Source organism: Rhea americana, unplaced genomic scaffold (genome assembly GCF_003343005.1).
Source record: "Rhea americana isolate MKP2758 unplaced genomic scaffold, rheAme1 scaffold_404, whole genome shotgun sequence".
NCBI classification, from domain to species: Eukaryota; Metazoa; Chordata; class Aves; order Rheiformes; family Rheidae; genus Rhea; species Rhea americana.
In genome coordinates, this window is record NW_028186540.1 from 68,089 (window position 1) to 87,529 (window position 19,441).

Genomic DNA, 19,441 nt, shown 5'->3' on the forward strand with positions numbered 1-19,441 from the left:
GGGAGTATGCAGAGCCCTCAGCTAAGCGACTCATGTCTGCCAAGCAAAGCACAGAGCACAGTGCTTTGCTGGATTGAGTCCAGAGTGCTTGGGGCCTTGCAGGAGGGAGTTGCAGCCTCCTCTGGGCATTGGAGGGACTCGGACAAGCGTGTGGACTGCTTCCAGCATCTGCTTGGACGAGCTCCGTCACGGGGGTGCGGACGCGACTGCCTGAGCATTGTGAAAGTGTGGGAAAGGAGAATGACCCATGTTATAAATCAGAGATGCCTCTACAGTAACAGCAGAGGGACTGATGGGGTCCTCAGCTGCGCCTCTTGGGAGAGCAGCATGTAGAAGACCCATAAGTTATTTTACTCTAGAGGTCCCTTCCAACAGCTCCAAAGTCTTTTTGAACCCCCAAGCTATCATTCAGTCATGCAGGAGGAATAGGTCTTTSAATTTCAACTCTATGTCACACCTGATTTCCTAAGTCCTTCCAGAGCTCCTTTTGTGGATTGAGTTCCTTCGTTTTTCTACTTGGCCTTGAACTTTCTTGCACTTTGAAGCAGCAGGCTGAAAGATCTGAGCTGCAGCTAGCTTGCACTGGCAGCTGTCCACATCCCCTCCTACTCCTYACTTCCAAACCTGGGGTTTATTCTGTAACAGCTGCTCAAAGAGCAAATTTAGTAGTAGTTGTGCATAGTGGTTTGTTTTAACTTGTGATTTGTGTATGTTAAGATCACAAGTTTAGAGATGGAGTTACTTGAAGTGCAGAAGAACAAAACTGGGATAACTGGAGAAGAGCAAGCATCGACTGATGGAGCACAAGAAATGCGAGAGGTAAGAGGATTTCCCTGGGCAATAAATAATCTGTTTAGAAACGAGGGGGGGGGAGTTCTTCCTCACCTCCTTCTGAGAGTTTGTAGCCCATCAGCTCATGTGAAACAGATGGATGCGCTTCTCTGGAGGAAAGCAGCTAACTAAGCATGTTGACTTGCTTGTGAGGGTGAAGGGTTTACATGTGTGGAGGATTAATTTACCCCTCATGGAGGGAATATAAAGACCTGAAGTTCTACTTGGCTCTTGTTTAGAGAGTTTAGTGAAGTGTGCATAGTGTGTAGGTACGTTTGCCACARGGCTGATTCCCAACTGTTTTGGTGCTGGTGTTGCTGTCTATTTGTCGCTCGTCAGCCAGACAGCAGTATCTGCCAGGTTTCGTCTGTGGAGAAGGCAGGGCTTGTGGTTGTGAGAGAGAACTTGCCTGCCTACCTTGAGTCAGGTGAAGGCTTCAGGCCTTCAGAGGTGCCCAACCAGGCCTGAGTGTAAGGTGCACGAGTCCTGCTGGCAACTTTTGAGAAGCATTTTTCCCACCCTGGTTTTTGTAGAATACCTGTTTTCTACATTTTGTTCCTATTTTGCTAGCTTAACTGATACAGTAAAAGTGGCTGCTAATCTTACTTGTTCCAGATGCTGGAAAGCTGTCAGGAAAAGATAGAAAAGTTGGGAAGTCAACTGGGAGAGCGGAGAGAGCGGAGAAAGCAACTTGCATCTGAACTTGAACTGTTACGAGAAGATTTGAAGGCCGAAAAGAAGGTATGGTGCAGTCAGATGTGTATCAGAGACAGAATGATGCTGTTTTTCCGGGAAGAATGACCTGTGTTTTCCTAGTTTGGGAAGCAAGGAATTTTTCTTATGGCACTGCTCTTCCAGGAGGGTCTGTGTATAGCTCCAGCAATGAGATTCCTTCCAAGAGGCAGTTGCCTATGTGACCGCATGAAACATCCTAAGTTGCCTACGAAAGGTGTTGCTTGACTTCTCTTGACTTATTTCCCTAGTACAGCCATTTTCAAAGGTTCTTTGGCAGATGATTTTAAATCTAACTGCTTTTATGAAGTTAGAAACAATTCAATTATTTATTTTTCTTTTCAATTAATCTAATAACAGAACAGTAACCCAAACTTGGTAGGCAAAACCTGAGGGCATAGTGGAAGCTTTCAGACTAAATATTTATTACATAGTGATTTGTGATTATAAGAGGCATGAATCATTGATTTGCACGTTTTTTCCCAATCCCATAATCCTTAGAAAAGCAAACTGAAATGAATTTACACTTCTGAGAACCTAACATTAGCCTGGTTATTGGAAGGAGCTGGTTTGGAAGAAATTCTGCTCCTATTGCTGATGCTTGTTGATACAAGGTTGCACCTCCAGGAAGAAATTCCCTAACTCATTTGTATGTGATACATTACAGTGCAGCCTGAGTGGGGAGGTGRATGCAGTCAGATGAGCCTACGTCTCCCCTGTCATGTTGTGGCACAGATACTTGGGATATTTCAGTCGAGAGCTCCCTGCAGAACAACTTCAGTTATCCATTAGCAATGATTGCTTTTCTGAGGAAGATCAACTGGCTAATTCTGAGTCTGTTTGGCATAAATACTCTTTAATTTTAGTAGTAGTCTTTCCTAACCAGATTATGATGTGATATGTAGTCAAACACCCACAAGTAAGAGAAGTCTATGTGAACAGCTTRCTGAGGATCTCGGTGCTGCTTTTCACTGCATGCCCTAAAGGAATTCAGTCCACTTTACTTGAAGCAGTTTAACTGCTAGATGAAGTTTGGCAGATTTATCTCTGCTAGGAGAGTTGTTGCTGCTACAGTCTTCCAGTGGAGCACTAGAGAGGAGGCAGTGTGGGATGCCAGCAAAATTACATGAGGACTGACACAGGCAGAGGCAGAAAAGGTGCCTACTTAGGCTGAAAATCACAGATAYGCTGCCTGGATCAGTCAGTCTAGGGAGACCTGAGGATGACTGGTGACGAGAGGATTGCATCTATGTATTAAAAAATCCCACTCTGAGAGGCCTTAAATCAGCCGTGAGTCACATCGCTTCTGTGAATATAAGCTCATGCAACAATAGTCCTGGTATTTTGGCACAACTGTACATATGCTGAGGTCTTGCTGGAGGAACAGTGTCCTCTAGAGGACAAGACTTTTTCGTGCTGTTAGACAACAAATTCACATTGCAAAAGCTCAGGATGCAGGGCTGGCCTTGCYGAAGAGCAGGTTAGGAAGTGGCTAGATTTATCTCTAAGTACACTTATGAAAATAAATTTTCTGGTTTTGGGATAATGGGAAGAGCAGAAGGAGTGTGTCTAACTTTTACTTCCCAGTAGTTCAGTTTACTTGTAATCCAGGGATCTTTTAATCAAAATCATACATCTCTATAAAGTTGGTTGTAATTCAGCCACCATCATTGGCTKATGGTTTTGCTTAAGCTGCAGAGAAGACTATTTTTCCATCAAGGGAATCACAAGGTGAAATCCAGCAGCCTGTGTTAGACTGGACAGCTGTAATAGTCTTTAAAACAGAGAGTTTTGCCTGTATTTGGTAGGATTCCTGAGTCGACAGTTGAGTTCCTTCCCTGTTCCCAGAACAGCTGTGTTGGGGCAAATCATTTACCAGCAGAGTATTGGAGTTTAGCTTGGCATGAAATCATTGGGCTGTCATGACACCTGGAGGTAAGAATTTGAGGTTGTTCATYGTTGTTTTTGTCGGGATGCCAAAAAACACATAATGGGCTGGTAACTTGGGCAGTATTTTCTTTCTTGTAAATTGTAATGATGACTGTGTATGTGATGTGCTGTGCCATGAACTGATGCTTTTCAAAGAGCTCTTTGCAATAACTGGAACTTTATTCTTGTTTCTAAGAGATTTCTGGACATCTGAGTGGAGAAAGCTCTTCTAAACTTGTAGTTAGAGGTATATTATATCTGCTAACTCCTGTTGTTTCCCCACCAGGATTTCCCTGACTCAAAATCAGAGCTTACAAGCCATTCTAATGACTTCCAGAGTCTCCAAAGAACATCAGCAAACAGAGATTTCATTAAAGTATACCACGAGAAGCTACAAAAAGATAATGCTTTGTTAGATACAGAGGTGAGAAATATACAGAAATCACCATCGTTCCAGTGTCTGATGCAGACAGCAGCTACTTGTGCATATTGCTCAAAGATAGGAATGCATCTTAGTGTGGCTAAAAAGACCTGGAATTAAAATATTAGTGTTAAAATTACCTCAGGAAGAATTATTGATTTAAAATTCAAGTGCTTTAGGAATGAAAGCAATGCTAGAATTAAAATCATCACTTGGGTTTAGTGGATTTAACAGCATCTTTCTGTGAGGGATTTGATTTCAGTACTGTTTAGCAGGAGGATATTAGACTAGATTCTGGTTCTGACCCAGTCTAGGAATTCTTGTGTCCCTGTGCACTCTTCCTCCCTTCGTTTCCTGCTCCTTTTATTTTTCTTCCACCCTCTCTTCTTGTCTGAAATTCTGGGTCTGCTGTTGCTGAGCATTATGGCATTAGGTGGTGTTGAAACAGGAGAACAGCTGTCCATAGGAAGTGCGTTCAGGTGTATTTCACCCTGCGGCCTTTCTTCAGTTGAGATACCTCAGCTCTGTGTCCTAAAAGCTGTTTCCTGTTGGATGTTGTCACCTTCCTGTTCTGTATGAGCCTTTTATGTCGTTAAGAAGATGTGTCTGTGTGCAATCACAGTGCCTTATGGAAGATGTAGCATACAGGTCGGAAAGGCTTAACATTCCCAACTGGGGTGGGGCCCATGGATCCAGCACTGTGGGATGTGGCAGTATCATCTGTCCTGACAAGACCAGTCAGGGATTTTTTTTCCCCTGCTTCCATCAAAATCCCTTTCAGCATCCCCGTTAGCATAAGAAAGCATGTTCACATGGATGGAGGATGCTGTGTGTGTGAGACAGCTGAGTACGTATCGTGTACCCTTACTGGTTTCTCAAGAGTTGCTAGTTTTGTAAAGAGGTAGGACACGTGATGCTGGGAACTACAGATGGGCAGCAGAAGAATGAAATCAAAGAAGTGTGATTTGATGATCGTTTACACGCAGCTGTTTCCAGTGCACAAAATAGGACTTGCATGTATATCTCAGGGTGAAGAACCATGGTGATTTAGCTACAGAATCCCAAGCGTTTTCTTGCTGGAGTCTCCACAAATTGCCTTATACTGCTCAAAAGATTTCCGTGAGACCAAAGAAAATCAAAGTCATGGTGTTTTCTGACCTTACAGGTCTCTGAACTCCTACAAGAACAAACTAACAAACTCAAGCAAAAACATGAAGATTCAATTGCAGATGGAAAGGCAGGTGAAGAACTGATGGCTAAAGTAGTATTTTTGGAAGAACGGATCCAAAACTTGAGGGCTGAACAGGAACTGCTCTGGTAAACCTTAACAAGGCCTTTGGTATTTTCTGCACCCTATCTGCTAATTGTCCAGCCTTTTAAAAATCCTCGCAGTGCTGCTTCTGGGAAGAACAGGGATGGTTGCTTTGTGTCCACTTCTATGGCAACAATAATCGTCTCTCTATAGAGCTTTTGATGGATAAGCATCTCCCTTAGTCAAATAATGATAAGTTAGGAGTAAACCCCCCCCCCCTTTTTTTTTGTCTGCTCCTAACTGTGTAAGTGTCTTTTGGGAGCATGTTTTTTCTCTTGGAGTGATGCTGTATTTGCACTAATATAGTCCCAAAGAATTCCTGTTGTGGGCTAGGGCACCTTGGGGCTAACAGCTCTGCAAACACGATGAGGAACCAGCTGCCTGCTCCTAGCAGCTGATGATGCACATCCTGATATGGATTTCAGTTGTCCTTTAAGGACAGATGTCAGCAGACGTGGGATATATGTCCCCTTTTCACAGGCAGTGGAAACTTGAAGATAGAGCATCTGTGCTTAGGCTTTCATTAATAAGTAAAAACCTGGATTTAACCCCATATATTTACAGTCAGTTTTCAGTTACCTGGGTAACTGGGTACTGGGTTAAAGTAAAACCCTACTAAGACAGGTGGGCTGGGTTATAAAGGCATATAGTTCAGATCAGGAGATAGGTCAGAGAGACAGCTGAGTGGGAGAGCATAGATTGCTGAGCTGGCACTGGCCTGAGCCTGTATTTCCGTGCAGCAAGGCACTGTGCGAGTGCTCCCATGCGCTTATGAGTGGAACCTAGCTCACGTGGACTCCACATTTTTTTATGGATCACTGTCCAGGGGAGATTGACCCTTGCCCAGAACTGCTAGATGCATTTCTGGATGCCATCTGAGGCGTCCAGAGAGCCTTCAGTGTTGTTTTGAACATTTCACTGGACTGTCATATTCCAAGTTTCTCGTTCAGAGAGTGGTTTCTTGTGGGTGTATATAGTTACATTATCTTTACTATTTCTCCTTCAAGTTCTGAATTACTAGAAAGCAACAAGAAGAGGGAGGAGCTAGAAAAGCAGCTAAAGGAGAGCAATGAAGAAAAAGAGTTGTTACTGGAAGAAATTGCCCAGCTAAAACAAGATATTGTGGCTACATGGGAGCAGCATGACAGCATGGATGAAGACGTTTTGAAGAGGAATCAAGGCATAGTCCATAGAGAGAACAAGTTTCTCTTATCACAGAATTCTGCAGGCAGTTTAGATGGGAGCATTAAACAGGTATGGGCAGCCTCATCTGCACTGTGTTTTTTCACTAATTTAGTGGCAAAACCTAACTAAAAGGTGGCCTGGGAGCCAGTCCTTGCAGTGCTGTAATGTTAGCATACTGACAGAGGTAAGAGGCTGACTGATATCCCGGTGAAAAGTTCTGAGACTGAGCAGTGTCATTGTTTCCTTTCCTTTTGTCATGTTTTTAGATGTAAAAGATGCTTTCCACTGTGGGAACTTGAGTAAACTCAATGGCTCTGGCTCTCTTTGTGCACATGAAAGAAATGAGATTTACAGTCACAGAATCAGTACAGTTGGGGTTAGTAGCAACCTCTGGAGATCATCTGGTCCTTACATAATGTTTTAAACCTTTTTGGAGTGTGAACAACAAAGCTGGACTTGGTATTCCCATAATGGTCTCACTTTTGGTATAGGCAGAAGCAATTCCACTTCCCTTGGTATTCCACTTGGGTATAAGAACAGGATTTTCTGCTCTTATATCCAAATGCTTGAATTTAGCTGACTTGCTGTAGCAGCTCACAGGCAGCTGGGTTTTGCCACAGCCTTATGTCCTTGTCTCAGTTACTGCTCTCCAGTTATTCTACTAGGTGGCAGACAGGATCTACATTTGATGACACTTCATATAGCTGTGTTTTAAATTCAAGTTGTTCATCTGCCTTGCCATGTGATATAAAAAAAGAAGAGCAGCTATCCCTGCCAAAAGAGAAAGAAATCATGGAGGTATTCAGGACTGGGAATTTGAGGAGAAGCAAGGATTATGTACAGGAATTTGGAAGGCAAGAGAGAACAGAATGGCCTGCAGACAGGAGTGGGAAGAGAAAGAGGATCAGCACCATACCAATACAAAGAAGTGTAAAGTCTTTATAGAAAAATATACTGTCTGCCAAAGCAAAATACGAGATGTAGAGGGGGTGCTGAAAGGGATCCTGATGGAAGCAGGAGAAAAAAAATATCCCTGATTCCCCCTTCCCCCCAGTAGGGGATTTATTCTGAGAAGAAAGCTTGATCTTCAGTGGATTTCATTTGATCCCAAGAGCAGGGGGTAAAGATGTCAGAATGCAGATCAGTAGATGGCTTAAAGTGATGCTGTGAAGAAAGATTTTGATACCCTGCATGTGGGAAGAAGATTGGAGTTTGCACAAAAGGCACTTCCAAGAAGATGGAGGGACTGAAGTGCTATGGAGGCAGAGCTCGATTATTTTCTGAAAGCCAGACAGACCTGTTTGCCTGTGACAACCAGAGCAGAAGTCAATGGTGTGGGGTGGTCATGTGGCATTGTGCCAGCATGTTATTCCTATACTGCTGCTGCAATTTCTTCCTTCTGCCTTTGGATATTTCACCTGTGCTTGGTGTCTTAGCAAGGCTCTGGCACAAGACTCTGGACATGGCCAGGAACCAGCTCAGGAATGGGTCTGATTTAAAACAACTTGTGCTGTTTTGCTTTTACTTGTCAGGTTAGTTTTAACGGGGATTTGTTTCCTGATCCAGGTTATTGTATCTTCCTCCTCAACCTCAACAGTTGTATCAGTCCCTCTGAGGGTATGGCCAAGGTGGGGCAGACGGAGCTGCTCAAGTGGGAAGAAGAAGAAATGTTTGCCTGACTGTACCCCTCTTAATTTCCATTAACCCTACTGGTGTACTTTGGCTTTCTTCATCGATCTCTTAACTGCTGATCTTTATCCTTCCTTGAAGGTAATTTTCCCATCACCTTTGTTACTTCCCTCTTTCTGCAGAGTCTGTCTGAAGAACGATTCCAGCAGCAGGAGGAAAAAATGCAGCAACTGCGGCAGGATCTGCGTCGTGTTCAGAACTTGTGCAGCTCAGCTGAGAGGGAGCTTAAATATGAAAGGGAGAAAAACATTGACTTACAAAAGCAAAATCTCTTGCTCCAGCAGGAATGTACCAAGGTAGGAGCAGAGCAGATAGGAGCGCTTGAGAGAGCATCATTTCATTTTACAAATCATAGGAGGTCTGGGGTGCTGATTTCAACAGGCTTGGCCTCATTTGCACTCTCGTCAGCACTGGTGACTTTCTGAGTCTGTTAATATCTCACTCTCTCCCTAGTGTTTCCAGTTAAATTTTTCAAAAAAAGTTTGACCATACAGTATTTGAGGCTCTCAAGTGTGCTCTGTGGGAATTGCACTGCCTCCAAATAAAATATACTATACTCACTCCCTCTGTTTCTATTTTACTTTTGCCCAGTGCCTGGTAATCCTATTACCCTTTTCCTGATCAAGACATTTTAGATGCTGTATATTGAAATGCGAGCTTGATTTCTTCTTCTTTCAAACTCAGGTCAAAGCTGAGCTGAAGCAAGCCCGTGCAAAACTTGTGGATGCAACTGAAACATACTCCTCTCTCTCAGCACAGTGGGAAAAAAGCCAGCAGAAGGTCAAAAAGCTTGAACAAGAGCTCTTAAAGTGCTCGCAGGCTGATACACTGCAAAGTAGCCTGCAAGAGAAACTTTCACAGGAGAAGTCCAAAGTATGCGAAGCACAAAAAAAGGTAACTTGTCAACTTGGAGTAAGTTAACATCAATCACGTTTTTAGCAGTTACGTGCAGCTGTTCTTCACTACAGAAAAGAAGCAGTATCAGTTCATGAATCAGTAGTCTGAAGTGTGTTTTGCTAGTTTGAGATCATTTGGGAGGCTGGCTGAATGTTTCGGGAAGCATATCTGTTATTAGCAGGAATATAATTAATACAACAGAATGAAAATCTGATACCTCAACTCTTGTCTTTAAAATTCAGTATCGCTGAGTATACTGGTAGCTGGGCTGGCTGGTTTGGGCAGCCTGGGTCACATTCTCACTGCAGACACTTGCTGTTCGTAGCAACCTGGTGAATTACAAAAGCTTGTGTTTTCCATGGCATTGATTCTGCCACCTCCCTGCACCATTCACTGGAGTCTTTTGGATCTGAAGTGTACAGGATCAAATTAAGTATAAAAAGGATTGTTGCTAATTCGTGATACAGTATCTGATCCGTTATCTGACAGTCATTGGAAAGATTTTACTTTTAATGGACTTTGCAAAGACACACAGAAATAAGTACTCCTGAACAGAAGCAAGCAAATCTTTCATTTCCATGACTACTTTGTTTCAATTACTGGCCTATAAATTCAGAAAGCTTAATCTGTGCCCAATTTTGACCCGAGATCTCAAAGCTCCAGCAAAAGCTGAAGGAATCACAACACCAGCTCCTTCTGGTAGAGGCCCATGTTTCAGACAAGAAACTCCTGGAGGAGGAATTGAAAGAGGCCCGAGAAAATGAAGCTCGAGTACAGCAGGAACTCCATGAGGAGTGCCTGAAAAGGTACCTAGAGCTGGATATGGGCTGTGACATGTGTAGAGGGAAGGTGCATGCCAGCAAATGCCTCTGTGCCAACTTGCCAGCTACGTCCTATAGCTGTTAGATGGGCTCCAGGAGTCACTGGCCACTGGTTGTGCCTCCCCCCCCCTCTTTCTGACCTACAGGGGCCGTGCAGTGACATGTACACTGTTGAGCACATGGGCAGATCCCCACAGAATCCTCTTTTTATAAGATTTAAGTGATTTGTTTTGGAAACTTCAACCGCCTCAGAGGGTGCGTGGCCCCTCCTGCCAGCATTATGGTTTGGTTTGGTGATTGTTTACCCTGGAGATGCCAGCAGTGCCCTTTCTTGTGCACCCCCTCATCCTAGGATTGATGTTACCAGATAGAACATGTAGCATTTGACATTGCACTGATACCTAGGGGCATCCAGTAGGTAATGATTTCTTTCTACCCCCGAAGCTGCCCAGTATGAGGCTGTTTTTGGACCACTGCTTTACCCTGATGTGTGGCCACCTCCAAGTGCGACAGGCTGAGCCTGTCCAACTGTCTCATCACCTCTCCTAACACACAGCCTCAACAAGAGCCAGTCTTGAACCCATGGTAGCAGGTCACGGGCTGGCCTCCATGTCACAGTTTCTCACTGTCACACTGACATGCTTTTAGGAAGCTACTGGAGCAGCAGGTGGAGGAGCTGCGGCAGCAGCTCCAGCACTCACGTGAGACAGAGGCGTCACTGGCCAAGATGCATGTCCAGCTGCAGGCCAAGACTCTGCACGTCCTAGAAGATGAGAGGAAAGCAGACTCGAGCGAGGTGAGTTGCAGCATCCAGGTGAGTCCTCACCACCCAAAGTGATGCTGTGCTAGAGGCTGGCTCCAGAGCAGACTAGTGAGCTCTAGGGAACAGTTTGTGCTGGGAAATGGGACATTCCAGTGTGAAATCTGTGCCTAGGAACTGGTGAACTAGAGTCAAAACGTACCAGGTGCCAAGCCCTTGCARATTCCACTGGTTTAAACAGGGGCTGCAGAAGAGCATTATCACATCTCTAGTAGGTTTCCTGGGAATGCAGCTTTGAGGGCAGGGAAGAAGACCTACAAGGCACAAGAGGGCAAGTGGAACAGGCCATCCCCTTTTCTTGCAGAGTACAGAGCTTTTAGYAGGAGAATTTCAGCAGAGTCCACAGTCTGTAAGGCTACATTACCACTGTCTGTCCTGTCGAAGCCTGCTGTTCCCCAGCAGCACAGAAATTCACATTCCTCCAATTTTAAGGGGGAGGGGAGGGGTTGGGAGAAGGGAGGGAGAGGCCTTAGTGAGAACACTGGCATTTATGACAGAGAAGCTTTGGAGACCAGACTGAAAGGAGGTGCAGAGCCCCTACAAATATCATGCATGCAAATAAAAAAACATTATTTTTCAGCATCTCCAGTGTCACAAGGAGAATCAGAAGCTTTCAGAGCAACTTTCATTGCTGAAGGAGGAAAATAAAGCCCTTTATGAGGAAGGAGTCCGTCTCCTGAACCAGAAGGATCTGTATGTCAGGTAATGACTGAAGCAGCAGCAGATCTGAAGGAACAAAAACTATCCGGGAGTTGCTCTTGATGTTCCCAGAGGTGATGCTGGATTTAACTATGTCCTAGGTTTTCATGTCTCACCTGCTCAAGACACCTAGCACTGAGAGATCTGCCTTAACCTAACACCTTTGTSTTCAGCTGTGTTATATATCACACATCTGCTACCACTTTGAATTCTCCTTGACAGCTGATGGTGGTGCAGAGGAGAGAGGGGGTCAAGCATGTGGGTGCTGTTGTCTAAGATGTGGTCCAGCAGAGTTGCTTCATGGAACTGTTTGTTACTCCCCATGCTCTTTTGATCTAATTTGAAGCAGAGTAGCTTTTTTTTTTCATAAGTTTTGAGCAAACGTGCAAATATCACTAATTTTGGTAGAGRCTTTTCCTTTTTTTGATGTGATTTTTCCTCTCTGCCCGAATTCTCACAATAAAAAGTAGATGAGAGCATTTATTTCCTACCTAAATGAGGCACATTTGAGGAAAAGAGTAAAGATCACAAGTCTCAATAGAGACAAATTTTTAACCCCAACGTGCTGCAGCTATAAGCAGTGCTCACTGAAGTAGCTGTCTCTTTCTGAGACCCACTCTGTTTGCCTGAYGTGTGCTGTTCAGGATCCTTCTTAGGCCTCACATCCTTTGCAGTGCCTGCAAAAACTTTGATTTGAAGGACTGCAGCAGTAGCAAGGTGAGGATGGGTGAAGTCTGGGACTTTTCTCGGCATGTAGGTTGAATTATCCTGGATTCAGCACCCTGGCTCTTTCCCACATGTGATTGTGAGGTTACTGCTTGCCTCTGTGGGAGCCTGTTATTTGAATGTTAACCTAAAGCAGTAAATAAATACAGGAAGAGGTGAGAAGCAAAGATGGAGGAGCGCTGCAGGTCTTGAGGTAGCTGTTAGAAAGATAGGAAATCCAGCCCCTCCTGTATGGGTGCTGCCTTGCCAGCATTCGGGAAAGCACCACGRCTCCCCTCTGCCCGCGTGAGGAAGACGTGGGACGCAAGCCTGGCTGCAGCAGCAAAGGGCTCACTGTCCTGCTCCAAGCTGCAATGGTCAGGCACAGGGCTGGGCATAGCACATCTGAGCAGCCTCCATCCCRTGGGTTGCTTTCCTTCATGTTCCTTTTTTTCCCCCAAGTACTTCCCCTTCSAAATAAATAAGCTGCTGCTGTTTATCCTTTCCACACTGCTTCCAATTTTGGTGGCTTCATAGCCTTACTTGGTATTTAGGTATGGAATGCAGAGCTGAGAAGGGCAAGGCCAAAGGATTTGTAAAGCTGAGAGTCAATTTGGGGAATGCTTTGGGTTCTCTTCCCTCAGTCAACTTCTGTTTGATTGATACTGTAACTTAACAGTGTAACCCTCACTACAAAAGAAAAAAAAAAAAACACAACAACAAACTGGTCAGACCCAGCTGTGAAAGACAGTCCAGAACATCAATGTACTCGCTCTGCCTTTTGCTTCACTGCCAAAAGGAGTTTAGTAGATTGGTGAGGCTTAGACTGGCAAGCTTGAATAAGTGCAGGAGACCTCCTGCTTTGTTCTAGACCCGGAACACAAAAGCGTTCTGTGGCCTGATGTTTGTGCCTCCGCAGGAAATACAACGAAATGCAGCTCCGCCACAAAGACAAGATCCGCAGAGCGAAGGAGACGTTTATCCATGAGGTGAAACAAAGGGACAGTAAAATTAAGCAGCTTGAAAGTGAGCTCAGCGAGTCAAAGCTCCAAGTGGAAAAGGTGAGAGAACGTATAACAGGGCTTCCCTCATGAGGGAAGACGGAGGAGCTGCCTACAGCACGTCTGCTGTAGGTGATGATGGTGACCCTTTTGGTAAAGCCCTGTAAAATTTACAGAGGCTAGAGAAGAGTGGAGTGTAACTGTGGTTATTTCTTTCTGCATTAATGCTCAGGGGAAGGTGCTGATTGCACAGATCACTGCAGAGAATGAGAAATTACTCCAGGAAAGACGACGGCTCCTCCAGAAGATCTCTGACCAGGAGGAGACCCCTTGGAGCAACAAGTCTACGATTGCCACTCTCCAGAGCAGGTAGGCACTTGCTGATGTCCAGGGTGGGAGGGATACCCTGGGACCCTGCTTCTTCCCATCCATTTTACAGTTTTATGCCCCTCTCTGTCTCTGAAGAAGAAATCCTTGTTCTGTGTGTAGGGAAGCCTGAATTGCGCCCATCAGTAGTGCTGTGGCYTTCAAATTGCTGTGGGATGTAATCAGGCCCTTTCCCCAGCAAAGGCTTTGCTGTATGGCTGAGGTCTGTAGAAGCAAAAGGTTTTGAAGGGAAAACACYCCTTCAAAAGCATAGTGTGGCTGGAAGGGAAATAATTTGTGCCTTGTTTGTTGTGTGATATGCTCAGAGTGAAGATCCTGGATGAGGAGAGTATGCGACTGCACGAGAGCAAACTCCAGCTCTCTGGCCATGTGCACGCCTCGCAGCGCGCTCTGAGGAGCATCCCCGCTCCCAGCGTGGAGGTGAGATGCGGTGAGCGGGGCATGTTCTCAGCAGAAGGGTTGCAGGAGCTGGTGTCTCCAGCAAGCAAGGGTTGGTGTCTGTTGCTGCAGCTCAGGTGCCAGAGAAGAGATGAACTGAYCCCTCATTCCCCTGGAAATCTGGTGGAGAGGGACAACAAGCACACAGGAGACTGTCACAGCTTTATTGCTGTGTAGGGGCTTTCTGGGAGCTGGCTGCCTTGACCCCAAAGGTTCAACATATCTGCCACACTAGCCAGTCCTCAGAGCTGCTGGGAGATGAGGTTCTTYTTTTAACAAGGGCAGAGATTTCACTTTGGCTCTTTTTAAGTGTGTAAGATAAAACCTCAGAGTAAGCTGACCAGTAACATTGACCGAATTGTACTGGATGATGATATTCGTTACCTAAAAACACAATTTTGGATTGACAAAATTCATGAAGACCTTTGCRGGTGGGGAGAAATGGAGAAAAATCCAGGGAAGTCCCAAGATTTTGTTTCAAAACTATCCAAATAAAACGGGTAGATTTGGGGTATGTTGGTGCATTTTGAAAATTGGAGGTGCATTTTGAAAATTTTTCTGTTTGGAGATGAACAGTTACATATGAAGCTACTGTTCCAGGCTGGGCAGAAACAACTGTTTTTCATTGTGTTCTGTTTTTATCTAGTCTTTTTTTTTTTTTTTTTGACCTGGGCTGCTTGATTTTCCGTTTAGATTCAGACCCCAAAGGACAAATATTATTAATAGCTCTGTGGAGATTGGGGGCACTTTGAAGACCAAGATTGTACCTTGAAATTTGGGGGAAATTCAGTGTCAGACATGCGCCTGCTCCTCTGAAAGTCCCTGTTTCTTGTTCTAGGACTTCAAGAGTGTTAACTTCCCTGAACGCCAACCACAGAGTAAGATGTTGCCATCTCCCTGTATCAGGTACTGTGGGGTAAAAGGAGAAGACAGGCAGTTCCTGTCTGCTTGTGGCAAGGGAGAAGCAGGGCATTTTGGTTGTCAAAACAAATGCTGCTCCACATTTTTTTTTTAACCCCCAAGAGTCTTTTTTTGTCACGTTACAAGAAAAGCAGTATTAAAAAGATCCTATAAAACTGATGGGATGGTCAGAAAGTTTCCTATGGGTCCAGGGAGTGCCTGAGTACACTTTCAATGTCTGGTGTAGCCGGGAACACCAGGATCTGAGCCGAAACGGGCAAAAGGCAGTCGAGCACGCTAGTGGGGAAGGCAGAGACTGCAGCTCTGATCTCTGCTTGCCGGAGGCCCAGCCCGACAGCCTGCTCGCAGCCTTGGGTGCTGATGAGTAAACACCGAGGGTAATGGCTAGTCTGTCCCAAGTCAGCGTGCTCTGGGGGAGATGGGGGCTGTTAGCTGCTTGCCTGGAGGACGTGTGTCTGAGCCTTAGCCCGAGTGAAATGCATTCACTAGAGCTCTGCGCTGCCTCGCAGAGGTGCTGGGAGGAGCAATGAGGCCGCGCAAGCGGTAGGCAGAGACGGATATGGTTTGCAAAATGGCTTAAGAGAGGAAATTTTTTTCAGCTTCCCGGCACGAGAACTGCCAGACTSCCTCAGCATCCTGAAGGCCACGCAAGACACCAAGCCTGACGAAGGGGCTGAAAGCCAGGAGTCCTCCTTTTGCTTATCTCCTTCTCAACCTTCGGAGATCGGATACTTAAACGTAGCTTCGCCCGGAGACACCACTGCCTCCCAACTGCAGGAGGAGAGTCAGAGCATCAGCTGTGAGAACTTCTAAACGGGGAAGACCCTTGACAAATATGCACTAGCKGGACTGCAGAGGCTGGGCTTTGGTTGTCTCAGGATGCCAAGGACTGCAGAGGAGAGAACTGCCAAATGACTTATTCAGTGATTTCTGTGATATTTTTCAACTAAATTCTTCAATGGCTATTTTTAATTTTACCCAGCTGTAGGGGTATGTGTGTGTGTGTGATTCCCCCATCCAGCTCGATGGCTGAAATTCATAGATCAGTTAAGTAAAAGTGAAGGGGGGGAGGATGAAGTACATGTTCCACTGAATCCTAATTCCCTGTGCAGTCCAAACTCCCACCTTTGTAAATAAAAACTGGGCAAGTTCCCCTACGCATTCTCTGGTCCCCACCACTGCCTGCTGTGTGCCCACTTTTCTCCCCCTCCRTCCACACTCAGAGGCTTGTTGCTCCCCTCTAGGTGCGCTCTTATCTCTTCCCTTTTCCTCTGTGCAAGCTAACGGAGGGGAAGAAAGGGAATCTGCTTGTAGCTGTGACTGGAGAGAAGCAGTGAGCAAGGTGGAAGGGACTGGGAGCACGCCCAGAAGGAAAATGAAGGAGCGGTGTTGTGCACGGTGGGGAAAGGAGCGGTTCAGTGTTTGGGGAGGGGAGTGGCGTGGACCTGAATGCTCACAAACGGGAACGGAGGATATAAGGGTGCGCTTGGGTGGGAATGGAAGGAATCAGGTCATGGAGAGAAGGGAACGGAGGGGATCTGTGCAAGCAAAGAGGGAAACGGAAGGGCGTAGAGCATTCCGCGTGGGGAAAGGAAGGCACTGACCAGGCGTGGATGGGAGTGGGGATGTGAGCACTCACGAAGGGGAACAGAGTTGTGTCCGTGCTGAGGAGAGAATCGAGAAGATGGGAGAGCTCCCAGAGGAGGGTGGAGGGGACCTGAGCGCTCCTGGAGGGGCAGGGTGGCTTCCTCCTTCCGACCAGCCCCGACGTGGTCCATCRGGAGCAGCCAGTGCTGCAGAGCTCAGCCCCCTTGGGGACAGGCGCAGCTGCAAGGCATTAGAGGGACATTTGGCCCATGTCCCCCTATYGCCCTCCTTGCATGTCTAGGTCATTTTGGGGCAGATTCTCCACTGCAAATGGGGGAGTTTCAGCTCCCCTGCAGCCGTCAGAAGCAGCGAAGCAGGAGACGCTGGTTTGAGGAGGCAGCAGCCGACGCTCCAGGCAGGCTAGGACGGGTCGTTAGCCAGGAGGGAAGAGCGGACACGGCGGCGTCCCCCGCGCGCTGCCTCCCTGCGCTCGAGCGGAGGGGAGGAAGCGCCGAGCTCCGCGTCACCCGCCCGGCACCGCCCGTCTCCGTGCTCCAACACCAGCGCAACAGAGCCTGCTGCTGCGCTCCGAGCCAGACACCAGGCTGGAGCGGAAGCGGAGGAAAAGACCCGATCCTGGTCAGGTAGGTGGTGAGCGGGCCAAGCTCGGTAAGGGCGAACTCGGAGCCTTCGCGGACGCTCCAAAGCGCAGAGCTGAGAGGCCGACCGCGAGAACGCGTGCCGCAAAGACGCGCGCTCCCCAGGCCGCTGCAGCTCGGTACTTCTAGCTTTGGGGTTGTCGAGTTTATCCTGAAGTCTCTATAAAAGCGTCCTTCCGACTCCTAACTTTTACAGAAGCTCTGGGTTTGTAACGCCAAGCTTTTTCTTTCTTTATAAATTGGAAACTGCACAGATGCACTTTTACATAAAGGTGTATCTTTAAACTTAAGTTTAAATGTATATATTTAAAGTGTACGTGCACTTTTAAAAGCGTATTTGCATTTACACGCTCTCTAAACTAGACGTTCTTCCTTTTTTGAACTTTAGAATTTCTTTATGAAATTAGAACTTTGTAAATTAACTTATAAAGTGTATCTACGCTTTCTACATAAATAGCTTTATCACTTAGGCCTTCTTACTTTTAGGTTTGTTCATTTACAACTTTAGAAGCACCTATGTTTATAAAGTGTATAAATTAATAGCACGCTTCAAACTTCGAAGATCTTTTATATAAAGTTCTTTGCTTTACATTATATGAATCAGAACTTTATAACCTTTARCACTTTATATGTAAAAGTGTATAAAAGGTAGAACCCATACACTTTATAGAGAGAAGTTTGTATACATAAAGTTTAAAACTTAATAGCTGTGTTTCTTTTGACTTTAAATAAACCTAAAAGTTACATAGCATAGATACTGTAACTTCTTAGAAGTGTATAAGTTCTTGCAAAAGTTGCATGGAAAAGATACACAGTTTTACATATAAAAGTTGCAATATAAAATATTATTATATTTTTATTATATACTATTATATATTAATATTTATATTATGGAATATTATTGTTTTTTGCAGCATATGGAAGTGTGTAAGCTCGATAGGGTGAAGAGGCGCCTTTTCCAGAGCTCAGGCGGTTTCGCACAAGGACTCCGGACGCGAACGCCCTCCCTCGCGAGTCGCGGCAGCCCCGTCCCGCAGCGGCCGCCGGGCGCACGCCGCCCCTGCCCGCTCCCCGGCGAAGGTTACGCACGCGCCCGCTCTCGTAGCTCCGCACGGCTCCACGCACCCTCCCGTCCCGGCCGGCACCAGCTCCGATCCGCCGGGCTTCCCGCAGGCGAGGTGCCGGCGTCCCGCCGACCGGCTGCGGCGCGGCTCCGCGCCCGAGACGAGCCCGGCCGGCGCCGCCGCCGCCGCGCGCTCCGAGCCCTTCACGCCAACGAGTCGCTTTCCGCCTTCAAACTGTAACGATACTTCTTGAATCTCTATAAAAGCTTTTGCACGACCTGTAAGGCTTTGGCACGACTGCCGCCAAGCTACGTCTCGTTTTACAGCTCTTCCGAGGATACAGGAGAGCCGCCGCGGGACGGAAAGACCTGCCCCGAGGGCCCTCCGCTGACCCCAGCCCCGCAGGCACACGGCACTCTTAGGAAATATAATATTTATTTGGGATTAAAAAAAAAAACACCCGTACCACTGAGTGGAAGCAGCTTCTGCGAAAAACAACCTCTTTAAATTCATCTGTGTAAACATTTTCTATGGGAAAAGCAGGGGACAACGGACGAAACTAGTTGCTCTAATACTTTCCTTTTGCRCTGACTGCAATACAAAAAAATAAAATAATACAAAATAAAACTTCTCCATCCATCAGTGGCCTTTTCGTACATCTTTTACCAAAATAAACTGTTAAGTCTAAAAGTGACCGAGCAAAACCTTTGCTTGTCCCCTGGAGGAACGAGGAAAGCGCTGGGTCTGCTGAGCGGCGGCACAGGTCCTTATCCAGGCCGCAGAGCGAACGCCCGCRCCGGGGACACGAGCGGCGCCGCTTYGGGCTCGTCCACGCTCACGTCCGCGCGCGGCGGGGACCCCACGAGCGCCGGCTGACGCACGGACACCGACGGGCGCCGTGCCCGTCGCCGCCCCCGACACGCCACGAGCTTAAAAGAGAGGGGGRAAAAAAAAGAGAAAAAAAAGTCACAGCGCATGCAAAACAGAGCGGCGCCCGCGGGGACGCGCGGCGCGAGCGGAGGCGCCTCTGCGCCGGCCGCCCCGGCTCCATCCTGCTGCCCCGGCGCGGAGCTGGCGCAGGAGCGGCGGGATTCGCGCCGGGAGGGACGCTCCGGCGAGGGGCAGCGGGGCGCCGGCGCCGCCACGCCGGACGCCGCGGGGGGACGGGATGTGGCGGGCAGCGCCCGGCTCGGGGCCGCTCCGCTCGGCCGGCGCCGTCCCCCCGGCGCGTCCCCTCCCGGCACCACTCCGGCGGCCCCGTCACTGCTTGAACGTCGACTGCAGCTCTTTGAACGCCGCTTTCCTCTGCTTCAGCTCCTCCGCCTGCTTCTTCTTCTCCTCCT

The 19,441-nt window shown here is 47.0% G+C and overlaps 1 protein-coding gene across 3 annotated transcripts in view; it reads left to right on the plus strand.

Annotated features, from left to right (window-relative positions):
* The window catches only part of CCDC30 (coiled-coil domain containing 30), a 37,727-nt gene extending 21,778 nt beyond the window's left edge, over positions 1–15,949 (plus strand). For all 3 annotated transcript variants that reach the window (XM_085314467.1, XM_085314468.1, XM_085314469.1), the window contains 15 exons: positions 718–819; positions 1,447–1,572; positions 3,779–3,916; positions 5,079–5,230; positions 6,233–6,479; positions 8,222–8,395; positions 8,784–8,993; positions 9,645–9,802; positions 10,466–10,613; positions 11,218–11,339; positions 12,961–13,102; positions 13,275–13,411; positions 13,735–13,849; positions 14,706–14,773; positions 15,388–15,949. In XM_085314467.1, the coding sequence (XP_085170593.1) occupies positions 718–819; positions 1,447–1,572; positions 3,779–3,916; positions 5,079–5,230; positions 6,233–6,479; positions 8,222–8,395; positions 8,784–8,993; positions 9,645–9,802; positions 10,466–10,613; positions 11,218–11,339; positions 12,961–13,102; positions 13,275–13,411; positions 13,735–13,849; positions 14,706–14,773; positions 15,388–15,601 (2,253 nt within the window). In that variant the 3' untranslated portion in view covers positions 15,602–15,949. The remainder of the gene's footprint in view (positions 1–717; positions 820–1,446; positions 1,573–3,778; positions 3,917–5,078; positions 5,231–6,232; positions 6,480–8,221; positions 8,396–8,783; positions 8,994–9,644; positions 9,803–10,465; positions 10,614–11,217; positions 11,340–12,960; positions 13,103–13,274; positions 13,412–13,734; positions 13,850–14,705; positions 14,774–15,387) is intronic.
* Positions 15,950–19,441: the final 3,492 nt, after the last annotated feature.